At 47.3% G+C, this 25,402-nt stretch overlaps 1 protein-coding gene across 1 annotated transcript; it reads right to left on the reverse strand.

Moving 5' to 3' along the window:
- Positions 1–199: 199 nt before the first annotated feature.
- Positions 200–17,756, reverse strand: PICK1 (protein interacting with PRKCA 1). The gene is made up of 13 exons (XM_075718565.1): positions 17,740–17,756; positions 16,588–16,679; positions 15,701–15,812; positions 14,450–14,578; positions 14,260–14,326; positions 12,853–12,942; positions 12,365–12,418; positions 12,202–12,264; positions 11,721–11,854; positions 4,266–4,358; positions 3,192–3,242; positions 1,569–1,713; positions 200–1,318 (listed from the first exon to the last, which is right to left on the reverse strand). The coding sequence occupies exons 2-13, from the start codon at positions 16,626–16,628 to the stop codon at positions 1,074–1,076; spliced, it is 1,224 nt and encodes a 407-aa protein (XP_075574680.1). The 5' UTR covers positions 16,629–16,679; positions 17,740–17,756; the 3' UTR covers positions 200–1,073.
- Between the last annotated feature and the right edge of the window lie 7,646 nt (positions 17,757–25,402).

A 25,402-nucleotide genomic window follows, 5' to 3' on the forward strand; every position in this document is an offset into this window, starting at 1 on the left:
GCGGGATTCTAGCCCTGGTGTGTAGCTATGGAGTGTGGACAGTGACAGCTGTGCAGGAACTCAGGGACTATGAAGAGGATGGTAGCCAGGGGAAGAGACTTCCAAATCTTTAGAATCATAGAATCGTTTAGGTTGGAAAAGACCTTTAAGATCATCCAGTCCAACCATTAACCTAACATTATCAAGTCCACCACTAAACCAATTAAGGGCAGAGTATCAACCCCACGCCTCATGGCTTGGTGGCTGGATCATTTATAATGAAAGTAAAAACTAGGAATCATTAAGGTTGGGAAGGACCTCTAATATCATCATTCCAATCATCAACCCAACACCACCATGCCCACTAAACCTTTGCAGGAGGGTGGCAGCAGCTCAGCATGCCAGGCAACTAATTCCAGCAGCCCCTGCTTTGGGAGCTTCCCCCAGCCCCTTGGATGGGGGGTGATCAGATCACATGTACCACCACCAATTCCAGGCATCAGTTTGGACTTGCTCCTATTTCTTAAAAGCAGTGGCGCAGAGAGCTGGGAGTGGTGGGAGTGATCATCCTACAAAAATCGGTCCTGCAGCCCATGGGGACAGATGGAAGAGACAGAGGAAGCTTGAAGCAGGCCAGAGAATGGGAAGCTTGAAGACAGCGAGCAGTGGGGTGAAGAAAACAACGCTGGTGCTAACACTTTCCCATAGCACAAGGGGAGGGGCTGTTCTTGCCATTCGTAATCTCCAGACGTTTAACTGGCTTCCATGTGCCAGAGGGGTGCACCCACACACTCAGCAGTGTCCTGTCCGTACACAGAGTCACATGGCGGCATGGTAGGGGATTTTTGTCCCCACACCTCAGTACCCGAGTTGGGCAGCAGAAGTCTCTGGAGAAAAAAGGAATATCCAGGCAAACAAGCAAGGGAAGAGAGGAAAGCAGAGGTTGGTCCCTACCCAACCAGCCACCCCCACCCAAAGCAGAGGAGGAATCCCAGGCTGGACATACACAGAAAGTCACGGAGGATGAATTGCCATGTGAAATACATGTTTTTATAACAGTCTGCAAAGTCTTTCCTCTGGCGATGTTGGCGCACTCAGGCATCATCAATGAGCTTTTCACCATTTGCGTCCTCCTTCCCGCTACCCTCTCTCTCGCTTCCTCCTTCTTCTTCTTCTGCCCCATCCGTGTATGTGTCCTTCTGCCCATAGTTGAGAGTAGTGCGGGCAAGGTCCACCTCAATCGGAAAGACATCTGCATCTCGGAGCACGGCATAGCAGTCGTCGTAGTACTTGGACATCGTGGATACAAAACGCTGGAGCTGGAACACGATGTCTTGCACTGCAGTGGAGATAAGTTGGGAACAAATCAGGCAAGAAAACCCTTCACAAGCAGAGCATGAAGGCCGCAATCAAGCCTCCTTCGCCAGTGTTAGTTACAGTCTCCTACGCATTAATCCCTTTTGGCCTCTGAGGGTGCCACAGAAGGGTTCTTTGGCAAAGACTTCTGAGCTGAGACGAAGGAGGATCATGAAGGCCAAAGCCATGCCTGCCTGACCCCTTCAGGTGCTGGACACAGCAGTGACACTCACCGTGTTTCTGGTCCAGGAGTTCTATTTTCTCTAGCACATCCTTCCTCATCTTGGCAAAGCGTGTGCGAGCCTCCTGCCGGCAACGTAGGATAAGGCGGTATTCATAGTTCCCAGTGCTGACCCGGTAGAGGGGTTCACCCAGAGCCTGCCAAAAACACAGTGCCATTTTAGAGACTCCCACAACAGTGGTTGTACACAGAGTTTGCCTACCGATGCAGACTCACAATAACCTTGGGTTATTACAGCCCTCTCAAGCTTATGGGAACTGCAGTCAGGAAGCGTGAAACATTAGGAACACTGAGCCACGTCAACAAACTGGCAGTCAATGGGGCCATTTTGAAGGCCAAATACATGCCAACCCTAGTAAAGAAAAGCATTGCTACTAAGCAAAGACAGAAGGACACGCACTTTTCAACCCAGCATGGCGAAGTGGAATGGCTTCTTATCTGAACTATTAAGACAAGCACTATGAACAAACAAGTCTAGGATCTGAGGGATATATTAATTTATATCAATCACACAAAAGATTCTGCCCTCCTCTGCAAGCTTCACCCTATATGGATTGCATAACATATTATACATCTACACAGGGAACCCTGTGCTATCTACAACCATCCAGACACAACGCTGGAAACCAGCAGGGAGGGACCTATACGTTGTCCCACAAAATAGTTTTGAGAGAAAGCAGTTAGATCTGTCAGCAAAACAGCATTCTTCTCTTGCACCTGTAAACATAACATACATAAAAATCTGTGTTATGGACTATGGCTTGGTAACGCACGCTGCATACACCAAAACCCAAAGATGTTACTCTGCTGGGCAAGACTGGGTTTCTTGCCTTCCCATTTAGCCAGAAAGATAAAACTATATGTTGCATTAGGAAAGTTTTATTCCTTCCTGGCACTGGGAATTGGGGATTCCAAAAATTCAAATCTCTGCTCTGAGACCAATGCCTAGTATAAAACAAGATCTTACTTCTATGCAGGGAAAATGGGCATGTAGGGGACACCTTTAGCTATCTTAAACAGAGCTGTTAAGGATTAGTTGTAAAACTCTAAACCAGACAGCAAACTGTTAGTGAAGAATGTTGCCAAGGGTTTTTTTTTAAGTCTTCTGATTTCAAATTACCTATTTTTAGGGAAAACCCTATTGTTAAGAGCGATCCTTTCATCAATTTTCCTCAACTACAAATGCAGCTTTCACATGCATTTTGCTAGAGAAGCTAAACCTCCATTTCTCAGAAATCCAGAATTAATGATAAGCTGTACACTACACACAAATGGAATCTGTGAAGATAACACCTTAATCCTCCTTACACAAGCCAATATTACTTAAACACTGAGACAGGCAAACACTGAGCAAAGAAGCTGCAGAGATGTCTGGTTCCTATATTATTCCACAGCACCAGTGATTCATGACAGTTATGGGCAGTGTTTTCTAGGTAGCATTTAAGGATCTCCAATTTCTAATATGTTAAGAACAAACGTGTCTAATTCTTAGGATGTATTCGCTAGTTCGGGTGCACACAGGCACAGGAGCGCTTTTGTGATTACAAGGCAGCGTGTGCAGGGAAGCTGCAGAAACAGAGTATGCACCTGTCATTGCCACAGTACTAGTACTCACAATGCAGCTGTACTCTTCATCATCCATCTCTTTGACTTTCAGGCAGTAAGACTTCATAGGATTGAAAAAAAAAGGCAAAAAGCAAAACAAGAAGGAAATATTAAGAATTAGAAGCAATTTCATTATCACCCATAGCCATAGGATTGTACTATTTCAAGCATTCCTTCAACGCTGCAGCTAGGGACACTGGGGAAAGCACAGTGGGATCAGAGTATATTAAACATCCCAGGTGGGAAGAAAATCTATTTAGAGAAAGACGGGGAGAGAAAACAGTGGGGGAGAGAGAAGGTGCTTATTATTAATATTACAGGAGCAAATACTTTAGTTTAAGTTTAGCCTAGGTAAGAGAAAAATCCTGCATTCTTCTACTGTTGGGGAAAACACAGTACCAGAAAAGTATGAGGAGGCAATAAATAACGAGGGGGAAAAAAAAGATGAATTGTGGGAAGGATTGATGTGGGAAGAGGTGCTGCCATATTCACTTGCCTTAGGGCTGCAGCTCCAAATGCTTCTCTAAACTGGTAAAAGGAAGTAGATTCCTACAGTTATAGAACAGATGCACTTAACAACCCTACCCTATTTTTTGGGGTGCAGAAAACAAGGGGTGAGTGGAATGGAGAAGGGGGAAAAAAAGCACGGTCTAAATGAAAACAAACATGATTTGACAGTGGTATAATCTGGCTAAAGAAAGACTGTCCAAAACTACCTAAAAAATAGGGACTCTGAGGCTGGTGAGCTATTTAGGGGAGTTCAAGAGCATAAGTTGCATAGGAACTCTTTGCAAATAAATAAGGAAATTAATCTGGTCATGTAGAAAATAAGTCATCTGGGTTCTGGGAGATCCTTCTTACCAGTGAGAACTATTGGGTCAAAAACAGGTGTCTGAATCTGAGTAATCCAGCAATAGACAAAGAATTGGAAAATATAATGCATTTTTGCATGGATTGTGGAAGGATGGACATGTGATTGTATAGGTTATATGTGACCCTCAGGATATGATTCCAGGAAACTTAATTTCAAACAGCACAAAAAAATAAAAATAATAATAATAATAAAAAAAAAAGAGCGGCTCACCAAATATTCAAACTTGACATCCAGGTATTTTTTGATAGTCAGCCTTGTGTCAGGAATGGCTTTATTCAGATACGTATTCAAGTCAGTAAGCATCTGCAAGGGAAACATCCTGTTGCTGAATGTCAGACCAAAAAGCATGACTACAATTCGTCAAGTGCAACCTTCTAACCAGCACAGGTCATGAGACTGCCTCGAGTTAACTATTTTTAACTGGAGCATATCTGAAAGAAAACATCTGCTCTTGACTCAAAATTGCCATGTGTCCTGGTTTCAGATGGGATAGAGTTAATTTTCTTCCTCGTAGCTGGCATAGTGCTGTGCTTTGGATTTAGTGTGAGAATAATGCTGATAACACACTGATGTTTTAGTTGTTGCTATGTACTGCTTACACTAGTCAAGGACTTTTTTAGCCTCCCATGCTCTGCCAGGTGCACAAGAAGCTGGGAAGGGGCACAGCCAAGATAGTTGATCCAAACTGACCAAAGGGATTTTCCATACCATATGATGTCATGCTCAGTATATAAACTGGGGGGGAGTTGGCCAGGCAGCAGCAATCCTGCTTGAGAACTGGCTGGGTATCAGTTGGCAGGTGGTGAGCAATTGCATTGTGCATCACTCATTTTGTATATCATTATTATCATTATTATTATTTTCCCTTCCTCTTCTGCCCTATTAAACTGTCTTTATCTCAACCCACAAATTTTACTTTTTTTTTTTCCAATTCTCTCCCCCATCCCACTGGGGGTTGAGGGAAGTGAGCAAATGGCTGTGTGGTGTTTAGCTGCCTACCAGGTTAAACCACAACAGTCCTTCTGGCACCCAACGTGGGGCATGAAGCATTCAAGATAATGACAGATCTGACCAGAGCATGTTAAAACAAATTTGTGATAAGCATTCATTATACTAGTTTAATAGTCACTGTTCACAATGTTGATTCATTTTCTCTCAGAGTTGTTGTGCTTGTTCTCAGAGTTGTGCTACATAACCCCTTACTTGCCATATGCACTCCCTGTGGTGCCGTTTATCACCTCTCAGAGCTGGATTAAAGTTATCACTTTGCTGTACTGTGTAACACTGGCTTATGGTATGACAAAATTATCAGTCATGAGATTGTACTCAGCACTGCTGTCATCCCTGTACTTTGGGAGCTTCAGGAGCCACTTCTCAGAAACTACTACTAATTATACTTTTTATCTCTTCTCCTTGGAGAACCAATCTATGGGGGAGACAGAGGGGAACACTTTCCTCCGCTCCTTCACCATCCCTTTCTCCTTCAGGCTAGTTACAACAGCTCTTGAGAATTTTGAATATCCTTGGGATGTTCAAACCAGCATGTTCCTGTTGCTACATCTTCTCAATGCGGTTCAGGTCTTGTTTAGGGTTAAACAAAATTTAAGAGTATCATCCAGAGACCTGCCCCTGCGATGGGCACTGCAGCCACTCCAACGCCCATGACAGGCATTGCGGCTACGCCAACCCCCATGACAGGCCCTGCAGCTACTCCAACCCCAGTGACAGGCAATGTGGTTACTCAAACCCCCACAACACACACTGCAGCTACTCAAACCTCAGCAACAGGCACTGCAGCAGCTCTAACCCTAGTGACAAACACTACAGCTACTCAAACTCCAGCTACAGGCACTGCGGCTGAACTAGAGAACCAACCCATGTTGGTTGCCCCTATACACAAGAAGAAATACACAAGAAGATTGGCTCATTTAGTAAGGGATGAAGATGAACCAGGGCCATCACGAGGAGGAAGAGGCAGAACCCATAAATGAGATTGTAACCACCCAATCCCTATCCCTGAGTGAGCTGTGAGATATGTGAAAAGATTTCAGTCGTCGTCCAGGTGAGCACATCATCACCTGGCTGTTCCAATGCTGGGATAACAGGGCCAGTAGCCTGGAATTAGAGGGTCAGGGAAGTCAAGCAGCTGTGATCCCTTTCTAGGGAAGGGGGCATTGACAACGCAACAGAAAAAGGGACACAAGTCCTCAGCCTCTGGAGATGACTCCTCTCAGGTGTGAAGGAAAGATATCCCTTCAGAAAGGTATCCCTTCAAGGAAGATGTTATATGTCACCCAGGCAGGTGGACCACCATGGAGTGAGGTATCCAGTAACTGAGTGAATTAGCTATGCCGGAGGTGATTTATGATGACCTGAACAATGAGCAGTTATCCAAAGACCCAGATGAAGTCAGGTGCACATGACCTACGTGGCAGAAGTTTGTATGGAGTGCATCATCATCGCATGCAAACTCATTGACAGTAATGATCTGGAAAGAGAGAGAGGAACCAATGGTGGATGAATTGGCTGGCCAACTCTGACAATACGAAGAAAGTCTCTCTTCCTCCCTACGGGCCTGTGTCTCAGCTGTGGAAAAACTGTCCAAAAAACTGTCCCAAGAGCTCCATCAACTCAAAGACAATATGTCCTACTCCTCACCTGTACAGACCAGTATCTCAGCCATTAGGAGTAAGCATCCCTCTGCTCAAGCAAGAGGATATAGTGGGTACACACCACAGGCCACCCTGTGGTTTTACCCGCGTGACCACGGAGAGGCCATGAGGAAGTGGGATGGAAAATCCACCTCAACCCTAGAGGCACGGGTATGTGAGTTGCAAGGAAAAACAATCACAAAAGGGGGTTCTTCCAGGAAAACTGCTGTTCCATTTTCTAGTGAGGAGTTCCCCAGAGTAGAAGGGTTGATTTTACTTCCGATCTTAATGATGGGACACTTGATTCACATTTACAAGGAGTGAACAACGAATACTATGACCAGGACTAGAGGGGCTCTGCCTCCAGCCAGGTGGAGGAAAGGGACAACCAGGTTTACTGGACTGTGTGGATTCAATGGCCTGGCACATCAGACCCACGGGAATATAAGGCTCTAGTGGACATTGGTGCACAGTGTACCCTAATGCCAGGGGCAAAACCCATCTGTATTTCTGGAGTGACAGGGCAGACTACCTCAGAGAGGGTATTTCAAGGACCTAGAAGGGTACTGGTGGGCTTTTGGTATAGCTGCCTCAGAGACAGAGGAAATTAAACGGTTGTCTACCTTGCCCAGTCTCTCGAAGGATCCTTCTATTGTGGGGTTGCTGAGGGTCAAAGAACAACAGGTGCCAATCGCTACCACAACAGTGCACCGGCAGCAATATTGCACCAACCGAGACTCCCTGATTCCCATCCATAAGCTGATTCGTTGACTGGAGAGCCAAGGAGTGATCAGCAAGACTCGCTCACCCTTTAACAGTCCCATCTGGCCAGTGCGAAAGTTGAATGGGGAGTGGAGACTAACAGTGGACTATCATGGCCTGAACATAGTCATGCCGCTGCTGAGTGCTGCGGTGCTGGACATACTAGGACTTCAATATGAACTGGAGTCAAAGGCAGCCAAGTGGTATGCCACAATTGACACCGCTAATGCAGTTTTCTCAGTTCCTTTGGCAGCAGAGCGCAGGCCACACTTCACTTTCACTTGCAGGGGCATCCAGTACACCTGGAATTGACTGCCCCAGGGGTGGAAACACAGCCCTACCATTTGCCATGGACTAATCCAGACTGCACTGGAACACGGTGAAGTTCTGGAACACCTGCAATACATTGATGACATCATCGTGTGGGGCAACACAGCAGAAGAAGTTTTTGAGAAGGCGAAGAAAATAGTCCAAATCCTTCTGAAAGCTGCTTTTGCCATAAAACAGGGTAAGATCAAGGGACCTGCACAGGAGATCCAGTTTTTAGGAATAAAATGGCAAGATGGATGTCATCAGATCCCAATGGATGTAATCAACAAAATAACAGCCATGTCCCCACCAACTACCAAAAAGGAAACACAAGCTTTCTTAGGCATTGTGGGTTTTTGGAGAATGCATATTCCAAATTGCAGTCTGATTGTAAGCCCTCTCTATCAAGTGACCTGGAAGAATGATTTCAAGTGGGGCCCTGAGCAACGACAAGCCTTTGAACAAATTAAGCAGGAGATAGTTCATGCAGTGGCCCTTGGGCCAGTCCAGGCAGGGCAGGATGTAAAAAATGTGCTCTACACTGCACCTGGGGAGAATGACTCTACCTGGAGCCTTGGCAGAAAGCACCAGGGGAGACTCAAGGTTGACCCCTAGGGTTTTGGAGTCGGGGATACAGAGGATCTGAGGCCCACTATAATCCAGCTGAGAGATATTGGCAGCATATGAAGGGGTTCGAGCTGCTTTGGATGTGATTGGTACTGAAGCACAGCTCCTCCTGGCACCCTGACTGCTGGTACTGGGCTGGATGTTCAAAAGGAGGGTCCCCTCTACACATCATGCAACTGATGCTACATGGAGTAAGTGGGTTGCACTGATCACACAACAGGCTCCAACAGGAAACCCCAGTTGCCCAGGAATCTTGGAAGTGACCATGGACTGGCTAGAAGGCAAAGATTTCAGAATATTGCCAGAGGAGGGGGTGATGCGTGCTGAAGAAGCCCCACTGTAGAATAAACTACCAAAAATGAGAAACAATATGCCCTGTTCACTGATGGGTCCTGTCGTATTCTGGGAAAGCATCAGAGGTGGAAGGCTGCTGTATGGAGTCCTATACGACAAGTCGCAGAAACTGCTGAAGGAGAAGGGGAGTCGACTCAGTTTGCAGAGGTGAAAGCCATCCAGCTGGCTTTAGATATTGCTGACCAAGAAAAGTGGCCAGTACTTTATCTCTATACTGACTCACGGATGGTGGCCAATGCCCTGTAGGGGTGGTTACAGCAATGGAAGCAGGGCAACTGGCAGCGCAGAGGTAAACCCATCTGGGCTGCCACATTGTGGCAAGATAGTGCTGCCCGGGTAGAGAACCTGGTTGTAAAAGTATGTCACATAGATGCTCACATACCCAGGAGACAGGCCACTGAAGAACACCAAAACAACCAGCAGGTGGATCAGGCCGCTAAGATTGAAGTGGCTCAGGTGGATCTGGACTGGCAACATAAGGGTGAATTATTTATAGCTCAGTGGGCCCATGACACCTCAGGCCATCAAGGAACAGATGCAACATATAGATGGGCTTGTGATCGAGGGGTGTACTTGACCATGTTCACTATTGCACAGGTTATCCATGAATATGAAATATGCACTGCAATCAAGCAAGCCAAGCAGTTAAAGTCTCTGTGGTATGGAGGATGATGGCTGAAACATAAATATGGAGAGGCCTGGCAGATTGATGCCACAAACCCACCAAGGCAAGCGCCATGTGCTTACGATGGTGGAAGCAACCACCAGATGGCTGGAAACATATCCCATGCCCCACGCCACCACCCGAACACCATCCTGGGCCTTGAAAAGCAAGTCTTATGGTGACATGGCACCCCAGAAAGAACTGAGTCAGACAATGGGACTCATTTCTGAAACAACCTCATAAACACCTGGGCCAAAGAGCATGGCATTGAGTGGGTATATCACATCCCCTGTCATGTACCAGCCTCCGGAAATATCAAACGATACAATGGATTGTTAAAGACTACCCTGAGAGCAATGGGTGGTGGGACATTTAAACATTGGGATACACATTTAGCAAAGGCTAACTGGTTAGTCAACACTAGGAGATCTGCCAGTTGAGCTGGCCCTGCCCAGTCAAAACTTTTACGTACTGTGATACTGGAGCCTAGGATACAGGGGATAAAGTGTCTGCAGTGCACCTAAGAAATATGCTGGGGTAGACAGTCTGGGTTACCCCTGCCTTCCCCTGCCTCAGGCAAAGGCAAACCCATTTGTGTCATTGCTTTTGCTCAAGGACCTGGGTGCACTTGGCAGGTAATGCAGAAAGATGAGGAAGTCTGATGTGTACCTCAAGGGGATTTGATTTTGGGTGAAAATAGCCAATGAACTGAACTGTATGATGTTAATTGCTATATAATACTGTATGTCATCTCTTTTATGGTTGCTATATGCCATATCAACAGTATTAGAGTAAGAATTGCCCAGATTAATGACAAATGATCTTTGATGAAACCGAGGAAAGTGCAGCGGTGATGGAACCAGAACTGGCTTCAACACGCAACAATCCAACACCAAACACCATCTCTCCTGCCCCGAAAGACTGTTATGACAAATGGAGCCCAAAGTCATGGACTGAATGAACTCAATGGACGTTTTAGAGGGATGGCTCATAGACTAAGGGAGCGATATCTGTGTGTATATATCAAGACAGGAAAAGTGGTGGTGATTAATTGGAATGTATTGGAAAGGGTAAGACCTGGGCATGATGTAGATGGTATAGAATAAGATGTGGATACTGTCCTGTTTTCAGCTGGTATACAGTTAATTTTCTTCCTAGTAGCTGACACAGTGATGTGATTTGGATTTAGTATGAGAAGAATGTTGATAACACACTGATGTTTTAGTTGTTGCTAAGTACTGCTTACACTAGTCAAGGACTTTTTCAGCTTCCCATGCTCTGCCAGGTGCACAAGAAGCTGGGAGGGGGCACAGCTGAGACAGTTGATCCAAACTGACCAAAGGGCTATTCCATACCATATGATGTCATGCTCAGTACATAAACTGGGGGGGAGTTGGCTGGGGAGCAGTGATCGCTGCTTGGGAACTGGCTGGGTATCAGTCAGCGGGTGGCGAGCAATTGCATTGTGTATCACTTATTTTGTATATTATTATTATCATTATTATTATTTTCCCTTCCTCTTCTGCCCTATTAAACTGTCTTTATCTCAACCTGCGAATTTTACTGGTTTTTTTTTTTTTTCTGATTCTCTCCCCCATCCCACTGGGGATGGGGGGAAGTGAGCGAACGGCTGTGTGGTGTTTAGCTGCCTACTGGGTTAAACCACAACACCATGGTTAGAGCATCCATTACAGTCACTGGCAAGTGGTTCCAGTATGAGAAATGCATGCCTCGCCTCTAGTCTGAATTTGCCTTCTTTCAAATAATCTTGTTTCATTTTCAACTAGTCCTGGAATCCACTCTCCCTGATGCAGAGGCCCACTACCCAACACTGTCCACCCAACATGGCACTTAAAGTGGTGCTCAAATCAACATTTAATACTCTCTTTGCTAAACTAAGTGGACAGATCCCCTGGAGACTCTCACTCAAATATATTGATTGAAATCCTTAAATTGTTCCTGGACTGCTTATCTAAACTCTTTTAAATTTAGTGACATCTTTTAATTATGGGTACCAATATCAGGGAAAGGGCTCTAGGGACTACGCTGATCAAACTACCCCCTCATCCCCAAAAGAAAAGGAATATACTCATGTGCAAAAGTCAAAGAGACATGATTGATGTATTCACTACGTTACCTCTTGGGTTCTTTATGAAGAGAGTTCCCTGAAGAAAAGCAGACAAAGACAGTTCTTCCCACATTGAATGATCTTTAAGACCACACCTTCAAAGACAAGCTTCTGTCTTTCTAGATTCCCCTCTTCTCCATACCCTTTACTCCTATGGTTAAATTCTTTACCGGCTTAATTGTTTTCAGAAGGTGAATCCCAAACTTCTCAATGTTGCGATGGGCATCAGCAAATTTCACAAAGGCTTCACTGGCAGCTGGTTGCGGCTCCCGTACACCAATGACAGAGAAAACGTCTCCAAATGCTGGATGAGGGTAATAAATACAAACAGATGAAAGAAGAGGTTGACCCTGGGTAAGAATCTTGTCTCCAACATTGTAACTCCTTCCCATAACCTTGCAATTAGCTGGGGAATGATGCTACATATTCCTTAAAAACCAGAGGTTGGCAGGGCATCTCTTCAATGTCTCATGTGAAAGACAGGGCCTGTGTTAGCACCATGACTGCTAATGCCAGGAGAGCAGCCCTTCCCAGCTCATTTCTGCAACACTTAGATGCATGATTCCCTCACTCAAAGAAAACTAAATACTGACTAAAACTCCTGAAACTGGAGGTCAAAGATTCCTGCTCCCTTCTCTCAAGATTCTTTACCTCTGTGTGTCTGGGATAGCTCAAAAAAAGCCCTGAGAAGACTCTTGGTGTGCTCTGTCAAGCCTGTGATGGAAGCCAGAAAAAACATTTAAGTCATTTCACTGACACATAATGGAGGCATCCTTCTCTCCCATCTGGTGTCTGATGGAAGACAACAGTTTACCTTTGTATAACTCTGCAGTCCTCTCCAGCTCCTCTAACCTCTTCACTAGTCCATCTAAATGGAAACAAGAATCAGAATACAGAATCAAAACAGTCAAATCCAGGACATGGTTAAGACTTGACAAACTGGAAAAACACCAGTTTCATGCTTTAGGTTCAAATTTCTCTCACCTCTAAAGCCTGTCCCCTGTCCAACACGGGAAGCTTTTAAATAACTGCCAACTAGTTTTGCAGGTGTGGTGTCATCACCTATCAGCATTCATTAAGTAGGTCCCCACTTTAAATTAATTTGACCTTATCTAATATTTAAATGGCCCCAATGACAGGATATATCACTCAGGAAGGGCAGAGGCAATCACAACAGTGAAGTATAGCAGAAGGAAAGAATTATGAAGGAATAATGTGGAACATGCAAATAACTATAAAAAGCTGGTAAGCACAAGAGGGTAAGTGTTCCTTTAAGAAGATGTCCTCCAGGACAATACTTACCATTGCAAAGTATGGCTCGGCTTAACCCCAGGGCATCTGCTGTCCCTGAGCTCATGTTCTCTACCAGTCGATGCTTTACCTTCTTCAATACTAAAGGCCAAAAGAGAGTTGCAAATCAGGATCAGGGTCTAGAAATGACTTGAAAAGCACACTAGCATACTTCACCACTTTCTTGGGCATTGAATAAACTAGCCAGTCTGAATGTAACTCACTACTGAGGTAGTGAGCAGAAAAAGAATACCACAGAAACTAGACATTCAGTCCAGCTGTGCATAGCACATCTTCTGTCTGTTCTGCTCTCACATCCTATATACTTCAATCAATAGAGATCCAATACTTCTTTTGGAAGACTATTCCAATAAATCAGTTTGCTATAAGCTACCTATCATGATATTTGGAACCAAACTTCGCTTATGCTACTTGCTGTATTACTTCAACTGAAGTCAGGTGATGAGACTGAAAGCAAGACAAATAGGATTTAATGCTGAAAATTATCCCCTTGCTTACTTTTATCTTTTGGATCTTGCTTAAAGCCTTTTGTCACGCCTTTATGGAATTCATTTCTGTCTTTGGTGGTCATACCCTGCAAATTACTAGAGACAATTATGCTCTCTTTGGAATCAGACGACTCAGCTACATTTATTTAGAGGCAAACTTGCAGGAGTGCCAAGTGCCTGCAGCTCCCAAGAAGTCAGCTGGAGCCACAGCGTTCAGCATCTCTGGAAAACACCGTATTCTCACCGCACTTCTGTTTCCCCAGAAATCCATCTCAGTCCTCACCATTTTCTTGAACCCCTGTCAATTTATTAGCACCTTAATTGCCACAAAAAGAAATGAAAGCAAAAAGAACAGATAGATTTTTTTTTTTTTTTGGAAAGTGAGAAAGGTAGACCACATAATGGAGACAGCTGTGTAGGCTTAGTTCAAAACACACACTTTGTTTTAGAAATAAAGCCTCCCCTCTCTCCTATAAAATTTATGGTTGTACAAAACTCAGTGTAGATAGGTATTGCCTCACTGTTCTCCAAGCTGAGAAACTGCAACCAGTGTTTTTTGATAGACGCATTTCTGTGTAGAGCTGAAACTCTCAATAGATCAGCATAACTTACATGTACTTTAAAAAAAAAATTAAATTATTATCTAGTTGAGTTTCATCATCCATGCTAAACACAGCACAGAAAAACAAGCCTCCCACAGCAGTCAAGCCTCAATTTAACTTTCAAGACTATTTCAAGAAGTCAGGGAAGGGTTTTTTTAAACCTGTAATTCTCTTTGACAGTATCCATCTGAAAATGAATAAGTTAAGAGGAAGAACGGTACCAGAATTTTACTTTGGTTTTAGCTGGGACCAATCTTTCACCCCTCCATGTCACTTTAACACTCTAGGGAGAAAGAAACCAGTCTTACCGATATCCAAAGACTTGCCCTGCTTTGGGTCAGCCTGAAGCTTGTTGTAGTGAATTGTCACTTCTCCCTGTAGAAAGAGCAAATCCAAAACTGCTGTGCTGGAAGCAGGTACCAGTGGCTTCCTTTACCAATGGACAACAAACTGTAAACTACGACCCAGAAGCTCCAGTGGCCCCCTCCTACCTCTCACCTTTACCATCTGTATCATCTTGGCCACCTCCACCTTGGTCTTCCCTTTGACAGACTTCCCATTCACTCCTGTGATTTCATCACCAGCTGCTACGGTGCCGTCTAAGGCTGCTGGAGTGTTATCAAATACCTAAGGGAGAGGAGAAAGAGCACAGGTAGTCTGGAATCAAGAGGAAGAGAAAGGTGAATGCAGTGCTGAAGAACAAAAAAAGGACAATTACACTCCTCCTACTTAACTCAGTTGTATTTTGTTCATGGTGAAGTCGCATTTTTTCCCCTTTCCTAACTAAAAGGTGGACTGCTCATATTGTTCTCTCAGGAAGTTCTTGCCTCCAGGACATACATCCTCAAGTGTAGGACTTCTTGATGTTGAGAATATCACACTGTTCCCCTGTGAATTCTAACATGCTCTCCAAGGGGAAGGATAATTTCAGAAGTCTTAATTTAATTCTTCCACTCCTATTAGGTACTAGGGTAAGGAAATCTTAGTCACTGGAAAATGAGATAATCATAGAATCATAGAACAGTTTGGGTTGGAAGGGACCTTTGAAGGTCATCTAGTCCAACCCCCTGCAGTGAGCAGGGACATCTTCAGCCAGATCAGGTTGCTCAGAGCCTCGTCCAACCTGACCTGGATGTCACTCACTTTGAGAAAAACAAATAGAATCATAGAATTGTTTAGGTTGGAAAAGACCTTTAAGATCATCCAGTCCAACCATTAACCTACATTACCAAGTCCACACTAAACCAATCAAGGGTAGACTAGACTAAACCATGTCCCAGAGTGCCACGTCTACCCGTTTTTTGAACGCTTCCAGGGATGGTGACTCCACCACCTCTCTGGGCAGCCTGTTCCAATGCTTGACTACCCTTTCTGTGAAGAAATTTTTCCTAATATCCAATCTAAACCTCCCCTGGTGCAGCTTGAGCCCATTTCCTCTCGTCCTATCGCTAACTACTTGGGAGAAGAGACAACACCCACCTCACTACAACCTCCTTTCAGGTAGTTGTAGAGAGAGATAAGGTCTCCCCTGAGCCTCCTCTTCTCCAGACTAAACAACCCCAGTTTCATCAGCCACTCCTCATAAGACCTGTGCTCCAGACCCTTCACCAGCTTTGTTGCCCTTCTCTGAACACGCTCCAGCACCTCAATGTCTGTCTTGTATTATAGCATAGGACTCTCCACGCTTTCCATCTCTCAGGCCAACACTGTTTTACCAAGATGGTTTATTCTCCCTGCCCGAGTGCCCACCTGGACAATGTAAAGACAGGGGCAGTACTGTGCTCCTCCCCCAATGCTGATTCCAATCAGGTTCTGAGAGTCCTTCTTCAGGGTCACTGTCCCAGGTACAGTGGGGATCCCCCTAGAACGAGAAAGGGGGAATGAATAACTGAACACGGTAGGCAGAGCTGCACGTGTATGAAATAACTCTGGTATCTGAGTTGATACAAACTGAAAACATAAAGCGCACTGCACATTTGAATTCATCACATTATCTCCTCCATAGAGTCTGTCAACATGGGCCAGCAAAAAGACCTTCTGGGCTACCTTTTTTGAGACTGCATGCAAGGATTAGAGGTGGGAGAGACACCCTCATCCATCGCTAGGCACTGAGGAAACACTATCATGTTTTAGAGAGTGTTTCATCTGCTCTTAGTGCTGGTGCGAGAGGAAAACTTGCACAGCACAAATGAGATGCAAGACAAGTGCTTCATGTCAAATTAATCGCTAATCTCATCAAACCTTTTACTTGCTCAGGAAATGTTCTCCTTACAGACCTAAGGAGTCCAGAGTTTCTTTCCACTTCTTCCTGACTCTATTATCTTTCCTGCACTATAAATATTTTTTTTTCTGGCTCAGGTCACTAATTTACAGAAGATTTGTCACCAGTGCTTTGCAATGAGAAACTCAGGGTAGTCACTGCAGAGCAACAGAAAGTGTTCTCCTTTGTTCACCATCACAGCGACGCCTCATACCCAGTCCCCAGAGGGAGCAAGAAATCAGGACTGAACAGCAAGTCTGACTCTTCAGCACACAGCATCAGGAGCAGGTCAATTTATCCACTCCCATTAGGTCTTGGCTGCAAAGACTATTTCTATTGTTAGCAAAAATCAGGAAAAGACAAGCGAAATACTCACAGCTTATCTTCCTCAATATCATAGTCCAAATCTGCAAACATTGTTTTAGTTAAGTGGAGCCTGTTCACCTGAAACTGCTTATTCCAAACTCCCTGGGAAGAAAGAACAGAATAAACCCCAATAAACCAACAATCTCAACAGAAAACTTCAGAGGATCAACCTGCCACCCTTGTTGATCCCCAGTTTTTTCTTTTTTTGAATGTCACATCATGGTCTCTGTTCTTATATAAAAGATGAAAAACATGTCAAGTGTCTCTGATTCTCTGCTCCGAATGAGACAGGAGAAAGTCCTCAAGTTTGAAAGCTGCAGGTTTCAAAACCCGTACATGCGCTGTATTTCCAAAGCACAGAACAAAGCATGGTCCTTTCTGGAAGCAGCTTCTTCACACACTCTACCTGCCTAGCACCATGGCTGCTAGAGATATTTACAGTTTTATCCCCTATATCCATTAAACACCTCTGTTTTGTTCTTGACTTCATAACAGTTATGTCACTTTTTGACGTTCATATCGTATCTCAGGAGGCTATGCAAAGCTTTTCGCAACTCATTTTCCCAAAACACCACAAGCATTGTTTCCCCACACACAAGCCCCCCTGTTTCATTTGCTATTTAATTTTGGACAGTAATTAGCGGCCACTTTTTGGTTTCACTCATCCTTCGGCAGCACCAAAAGCACGGTGCCACTGCCCCACACCGCAGCGGTGACCTCCTGAGTCGGTCACCCCCACATCCCACCCCACCGGCCGCCAACGGGTGAGGGCTTCGCCGACAGCTCGCCGTGCTGCGTCCCTCCGGGCAGCGGCCTCGCACGTCAGGCACAGCCCTTTGCCGCTGCGTGCTGCGAACGCGTCCGCCACCCGCCGCCCTCTCACCGGGCTGGGCCTGGCATGGGAGACCCGGCGCTGGGCCCTGGCGGCGGGGTCTCCCGGCGGCCCTAGGCCTCAGCCCCAGCCCGCAGACCCAGGGTGGGTTGGGGGCACCGGGCTCTGGCCCGGCCGTTTGGGGGGGGGGTCGCCCTGACAGGGCCCCAGGGGAGGGTAAGGAGCAGGACCCCCAGCCCCTTCCCCACAGAAACCGTCGCCGGGGCAACCGCGGGGGGCGGCCCTGAGGGGCGGGGGTGGGGTGTGTGTGTGGGGGGTCCCGTGGCTCACCGGAAGCGGCCGCCTGGCGCGCGGCCCCCGCCGCCACCTGCCGCCCGGCGCTGTCAGCCCGCCGACACGTCACCGCCGGGGCCAGCCCGGAAGCAGCCGAGCGCCCGGCGGAGGCCCGCCCCCTCCGCTCGCGCCGCGTTGCCATGGGGACGGAGACCCGCGGGGGCGGGGCCAGCTGGCTCCTGCCGCCATCTTGAGAGCGGCGGGGAGGTGTCGCCCCGGCCCCGGCCCCGGCCCCGTGCTCGGGCTCCCCCGGCGACGGGCTCACCTCGGCCTGAGGGGAGGGGGCCGCCCTCCCTCCGCCCAGGCAGCCCCCTCCGGTGCGGCCGGTTCAGGGAGCTGGGCCGGTGGAGAGCTGGTCTTGGGAGAAATTGTCCTCCGGGTGTGTCGTGTGCCTCCTCTCCTCTCCCCAAACTCCTTCGGGCCCCTCCGGCCAGCGCGGCACGCAGAGAGGGAGGGCTGGGCAGTGTGGTGGGGCGAGGCCTGCAGCCTCCAGCCCAGGTTTTGGGCTACGTCCAACTCTGCTTTAAGTTTCTGAGGTTCCCCGGTCACCGCGGGGCACAGGAGGCAGAGCCCTCGGGCTCAGTAGGTCGCAGAGGGGAAGCTGCAGTGGTGGCAGCAGCTGAGGAAGAGAATGGGAACCACTGAGTTGAACAGATTTAAGGGTTTCACGGCACAGCATGAAACAGCAGTGCCGTGGCTTGTCCTAGTGCTGTTATTAGTGGATTGTGGTGAGCTATGAGCTGTTCAGTCACCAGGAGGGGACCCAAAGTGTGCCCACCTCGAAGAAAAGATGATCTCTTGTACTAGTCACTTGGAAAAACACAGAGCTGTTACCTATGGAAGGTGATGTGTCCTGTACAAATACACCCAACGCTGGCCTCCCACAGAAGCAAGCATTTCAGAAAGACATTTGTGAATGCAAACGCGTCCCGGACTGATGATTCAGATGACAGCAGGGACACAAAGAGCTTTGAAACTGATGGGCACAATTGCCACTACTGCTGGCAGGCCAGTGGTGACCTGTGGAAGCAGTGATTTGGAAGTCAGTCAGCACAGCTGTATGCAAAACCACTGTGCTGCCATGTGTATGGCAGGATTGCCAAGCTTCTGCGCGTTTTGTTCCTCTGTAATGTGTGTGAGGGGGTAGTGGTTAGGTGTTCAAATGAATTTTCTGCCTCCATCAAGACAGCACCATCACTGGGAGAATGCTTTGATTTCCCAGAAGAATGCGGCTGCCTGTTGTGTTATGTGTCATCTCTTCCAGCTGCTGCTGGCTTCTGAGCAATTACCAGGCTGCCAAACCTGACTTACTGATGCAGATCAAAAAAAAAAAAAAAAAAAAAATTGCACTCTTTGAACTGAAAACTCCTCCATGACCAGGAACAAGGACTGGCTGATGACAATGACCTCTCTTGCTGGCTGAGAGGGTGGTTAGCGTTTGCAGTGTGCAGCCCCATGAACTTCTCGACTGCATACATCAAACCACTGACTGAAGCCACCCACAATGCTGGAGTACAAGGGCAAGAGCGTGTTGTTAATAATCACTTTGAAGTCCTGGGTCTAAGAGATGACTTATTTATGAAGGGAAGCTGAATGAGAAATGCAGTCCTTCAGGTAGGAGCGCTAATAGACTGACATCCTGACCCTGGATGTAGACAGGAGTTTTACATCACTGAACACTAGAACTGATGAGCCAGACCCTGATTTCTGCACGTGAGGAGCTTGCTGGGGCTCAGCAGTACAACAGCACTTGACTGCGGCTGAGGATAATACAGAGAAGACAGAGCCAGTCTCTTCCCAAGGCTTTTGCACAGCAAATGGCAAGAGGCAAGGGTTGCAACTTGCAGCATGGAAATTTCAGTTAGCTAAAAGTTAAAAAAAATACTATAAGGGTGGGTAAGCACTGTTGCAGCAGCCCAGAGAGGTGGTGGAAATCCATCCCTAGAGACGGTGAAAATGTAACGGGACAGATTCTGCAATGCTGTGATCCTGAGAGAGACTCTGCAACATTTGGAAACATTTTCCTGTGTAATTCTTTTTCAAATTCTTGGATCAAAACAACTGTCCATAACTTTCTTCTTAAATACTTACTTTGAAATGAATTTTTTAAAAAAATCTGTCCCCCTGTCTTCCCCAGGGCATGTAACTTTGCTATTAACCCCCGACAACTCAGGGTTAACATATTTATGATACAGTTACATTGCGGTTGCTGCTGAAGTCCAGCCCCTGGCTAGCTGGGCACTGCCGAACACAGAAGAAACCCTGCATAACCCTCCCCAAAGTTGACAGTTAATACAGACAAGAGCTGATTAAGCAAATGTCACACAGCAGATCATTAGCAGAGGCAGAAGTCGTGCCTGCTGTCTGTGCCATGCTACGGCAGGACTGCTCCATGAAGTGAGTTAGGGGTCTGGGAGTCCCACACTGTCCCTCGCTTCGTGTCCATGGACTTTGCAGGGTCACCCCCGGAGAAGGTGAGCACCAGGCCAGCCAGCTGGGCTTCATTTCTGAGGGGGGAGCTCCACCGTGTGGGCGCTGCTGAGAACCTCTGCTGCAGGAAGGGGGCCTGGATTCAGGCGTACTGGGTTTGCAGCGGTGGGGTATTTCTCGTATTTTATTGCAAGGAGAGGAAAAAGTTTCCCCCACACCTAGGAGAACACCTGCATAACATAAATCATTGCTCAGAGCCTTGTGCATGGCTGGGCAACAGACCAGTTAAAAGAAGTACCAGGACCTCATTTCTCCTGGGTCTACTTCTGCTGCTAGAGCTGCAAGGGAAAAGAAGGGACAGTGAATTTCAACTATCCTGGCAGCTCCTGCCATTAGAAAGAAAGGCAAGAGGCAAAAAACCAGACCTGCTGACACTGACAAGGCCAAAACCTGTAGGTCTGATGTGCCTTGCGTTTGTGCCGCTCCATTGATGTGTGCACATTGTGCATGTCCTTCAGTATGTCCCTGAAGCATCGGCCTTTGTATGCGTGTGCTGACTGACCCTGCATTTTGTGTACAGTTGCTCCAACATGCCCACGATCGGTTGGATTCTTTCTGTGTGAGATGGAGAATGAATCTGCATGTGCCCTAAAGCCATGTCTTTCTCAATATTAGAAATCCAGCCGATCGCCTCCTCCCAAGGAAAAAAGTAATGCATTACTGGTGAAAATGGTTATCTAAAATCCCCCCAAAATAAGGCTAGCCAATGTGTAAAAAAATCCCAGGAAGCTGTTCATTTTCAAGACTAGGACTGATTAATTGTTTTATCAAAAATTTGAAATGCAGCTTTATCCTGAAAAGTGGGCTCACTGCTTAGAGTCTACCAACATGGCTTGGATCAAAAGGGCTCAGTTTGCAAATACAGACATTTTTCCACCCCCAAATAGACAACCCATGAAAAATCAGCCTGGGCTCTGAGACTCAAACTCCCTTCTGCTTGTCTTTCATCACATGTAATAAGGAGTCTGCAGGCAGATCACACGTTGTATGACTAGTTAGCTTCCTGGCACTCAGATGCATTTCTCTATACTGGGTCTGTGCTGAATCTCATGTTTCTGGCTGCTTTTCTGCTACTGTTGTCAGTGTCAACACGACTAATGCTGAGCTAACACCCTCCTCGATTGCTGTCCCATAAGCCGTATTGTCTGGTTTTGGGGGCATTTTCAGTGGGTAAGTGTGGGGACTGTATTCCCTGCCCACCACTTTAAGCCTGCCTGCCATGTCACTGCCCCACTCCTGCTGGGTGCTCCAGACACCTGCAGGGGCCTCTGTGTGGTGCAGGTGGGAGATGGAGGTGGTGGTGGCCCCACTGAGATGGAACAGGGAACAGTTATACGCAGGGGTGGTTTATCACACGCCAGGGTGTGTGTTTGCTGTTAGCACTTGCATCCTGGGGCTACCAACTCAGAGAGGAAGGGGTGAGAAATGTTGAAAACATGGCTACAAATGACCTGACTGCTTATTTCCCAACATGCACATCTTATTGCTGCTGTATTCAGACTCCTCCCAGAATGAGATGTACCTTCAGTTCATTCTGACAGGCTGGAGATATCCTTCCCCATGGGGGCACCAAGCTCGCAGTGCTTGCCCCATATAGTTTCAACAGAACACAGTATCGCTGTCCTTTGGAGTTCAGGCTGATATAGTTTAGACGGTGAAATTTCACATTTTTGGGGTGAAAAGCAGAATTTTTGTGCATTGATTAGTTTTTTTGTTTTGTTCAATTTTTTTGTTGGTGTTTTAATTGTCCTTCCTCTGAAATTTCCTGCATTTAGGATTATCAGAAGCTTATCCAGAGGGAAGAAGCCTGGTGACATGGACAATGCTCCATGGTAGATGTATGATGCACATGCACCAAGCACATTTCATTCCCCCTTGACTTTGTCCCCACAGATTTCTCCTCCTAGTCAAGGAGACAGGTCTCAGGAGCATCTGTTCTTACCTGCCACTAATATACTGCTCAGTGCGGACCCCCAGAAGGTCCAGCTGTTACCTATATGAAAGCATTACATGCAAAGGCAGTATTTACAACCTGAAAAACCAGCAACTTGAAGCCTAATGGGTCTTCTGAGACTCTGAAGGTGGAAAGCATGAGACCTGGCTTGGCTGATTATTTTTAATTTATATGGCAACTTTTGGCCTTTCCACACCAGGGGCATGACCACATGCTATTGCGCAGCCCAGGAGGACTGCCAGTCTAGCGAGGCGCTATCAAAGCTTGTGGTCCTTGGGTTGAGCCCTTGGGGTGTTGAGCCCCACAGTGGAATAGCAACGAGGCATATGGGGGACCGCGTCTTGAGAGCAGTGGCAGAATGGAGGGTGGGAAACAGGCAGAGACTTGCCCTCATTATGCATGGATCTAACATGCCCAATTACCCCATCCTCTCCTCACCTCCACAATGTAAAAGACTCTTGTTGAGGGTGGTCATAATTCACGGTGAACACCCTGCCTCCCCCTTACTCCCTTCACACCCGCTGCTCTCCATTTTCCTTCCAGAAAAAAATGTGTCTTTGATGAAATAAAATGGCTCAGTCAAAGAACCCCTCAAATGGTTGGGGACCCCTGCACTTGGCCACCCTTGCCCACTTCCCAGCTCTATTTCTGGCTGAGTTTGGAGTTTAAGTGGGCTGACCTTGTGCCCTGACTGCCCCGGGGGTCAGTGATGAAAGCGGATGGAGGCTTCACAGTCAGGTCTCTTGTGTGTGACTCTTTTGTTCCAGTGACAGGGGTGTGCAGTGCTTGGGACAGTGCTTAATTGTTCGGGGGCACTGCTTTACCCGTCATGCCCTTCCCCGGGTGGCCCCAGCCCTTCTCGCTCATGCGTGGGAGGGAGGCAGCTTCCCCACTTGGGGTAGGGAGAAGGAAGCAGAGTCTGAGTTGCTCGGCATCATTTCTGGCTGTTTGTCAATCTCTGTAATAAATTTTGTGGAGTGCCAGAAATCCAGAAAAAAGAAAGAAAGAAAAAAATTACTTCCTGGCATTTTGTGACTCCTGTCTGTCACTGGGTGCATCCTCCCTTGACTTGCCGTGCAGGCAAGAGTAACGTCACCTTGTCCTGGCCAGCTGTGCTCCATGGGATGCGCCTCACCACTGAGAACACCCTCTGCCCTTCTGCAGGTGTTTAATAAGGAAAGTCCAATGGGTCAGGCCTGAGGCACTGGGCTGAGCCTGAGTGGAGGCGATAGGTTTGGACCAGGAAGTGCAGAAGCTTTGGGTTGGGGGACATCAACAAAGCTGGGTGGTATTGTTAGGGAGCAAGTCCAGGGCTGGAGGTATTGAGGCTCCTGGAAAGCTTTGCTAGATCTGAGCTGGGCAGCCACAGCTGGCACTGCCCTGAGGACATGCAGAGGAACAGTGGGTTTGCTGTAGGTATGCATGGGCAGGGGATGATGCTGGACAACCTGTGGGCGTGATGATAAAGAGTTGAAGGTTTACAAATGTCCATATAGAGGTAGGTCAGCAGAGCTCAACGTAAGCATGTGGGAAGCCTTGTACCACTCAATACCTCTTTGGCTGCCCCCACAGCATCTTTTGGAAGTGAGTCCTTCCTGTGCTTTACATCTTCATTACAGCTGGAGGCTGTGGCAGGAGCCTCCACTGCAGGCCCTCCCCTCTGCCGTTTCGGGGGAGTGACTGCACAGAGGAAATGGATAAAAGGAGCGGAGGGTCAGGGTTTAATTACCCCATTGTGTGCAGAGACGAGTGATGGACAGAGACTGTCAGTGGGTCACCGATTAGCTGCCACAGAGCAGACAGAGGAGGGGGGAAATGTGATGAGCCCCCGGGACAGACCAGTGTCGGGGAGAGCTGTGAGACATGGAGATAGCAGCTTATGATGGGAGACACTTTTTCTTTCTGTTGTTTCCCCAGTCCTTCGTCCCCCTCTTTGCCCCAGCTCCATCAGGAGCACTGTGAGCTCAAACGCCTTCTGCTGGGCCCTGGCTGCTTCACTGCTTAGGGACAAGGGCTGCTGGGGTGGCAGATCCCCTGGGGAGATGGAGAAGAAGGTGGGGCATCTCCTGCCAACTGCACTGAGTCTCCCTGTGAGGTGGCGGCGAGGAAGGAGGGAGGGAGGGAAGAAGGGAAGGAGGGAAGAAAGGGCAGGAGGGAAGGAAAGGAAGAAGGCTGAAGGAAGTGGCTGCTGGTGGGTGAGGTGTAATACACGTGCAGTGCTCCTCTGTGCAGGTGTGAAGGTCTCCTGCAGAGAGATCAACCCAACCAAAGTGGAAACCAGGCTGCCTGTCTCCAGCCCCACTGCCTCACCACTGCCTCCCTTGGACATGGCTGAATGCCTCAGGTAATAAATCTCTCTCCCCATCGCATTCCTGGCATCTGTTGGGGCTGTGAAAGACCAGGATTATTCTCTTAGCAGATTTGGTGACCTGGTTTTGTGTAAGTAGAATGCAGAAGTAACAAGTTTCAGTAGGTCTTACCCCTTCTGCTCCCAACCCCATAGGTACTTCCCCCTCCTTTCCTTCTCACACTCATATCAAGCCCTTGTTCTGCATCCCACCACACTGTCTCTGAGCCCAGCCTCCCTTTCCTACATTCTTGAGAACTCAGCCCATTCTTATCCCTGACCCTGTCCTCAGTCCTGCCATGCAATGTCACACCTAACCTTCTTCCACCAGTCCTGTTACCCTTGGTCTCAAGACTCTTCTTTCTTCTCCTTTTCCCTACAATCCCTCTACACATCCTCTTTTGGATTCTGACCTTCATTTTCCCACTCCATCCACAGCTGTCTTCCAAGGTCCCACTTCCCATGTCCCCTCTCCCTATCACTCCTACCTTTTCCTCTCTCTTTCTTGCCTTTCCTCACTCATCCTTTACCTTTCTTTCCTGTCCCCTTCACCCCTTATCTCCCAGGTACCTTTCTTTCCTGTCCCCTTCACTCCTTATCTCCCAGGGTTGTTTGCATGAATCGTCTCTGGAATCATGAGATCACTGCTTTTTTCTGTCTCTGTCAGTGGGAACATCACATTAAGGAGCGTGGATAAGTGACCGGGGGTCATTGGGGTGACTCTGGCACCCCCTCTCCCCACCCTCCCTACCCCCTCTTCTTCCATATCAAAGGAAGCTTTGTTGTCCAAAAGCAGAAAGAGAAAAGCAGATAAAAAGGCAGAACATGTGATCTCATTGGCTTTATTTAGCCATCCAGCTATCCCTCCT

Source organism: Pelecanus crispus, chromosome 1 (assembly GCF_030463565.1).
Source record: "Pelecanus crispus isolate bPelCri1 chromosome 1, bPelCri1.pri, whole genome shotgun sequence".
Lineage (NCBI taxonomy): Eukaryota > Metazoa > Chordata > Aves > Pelecaniformes > Pelecanidae > Pelecanus > Pelecanus crispus.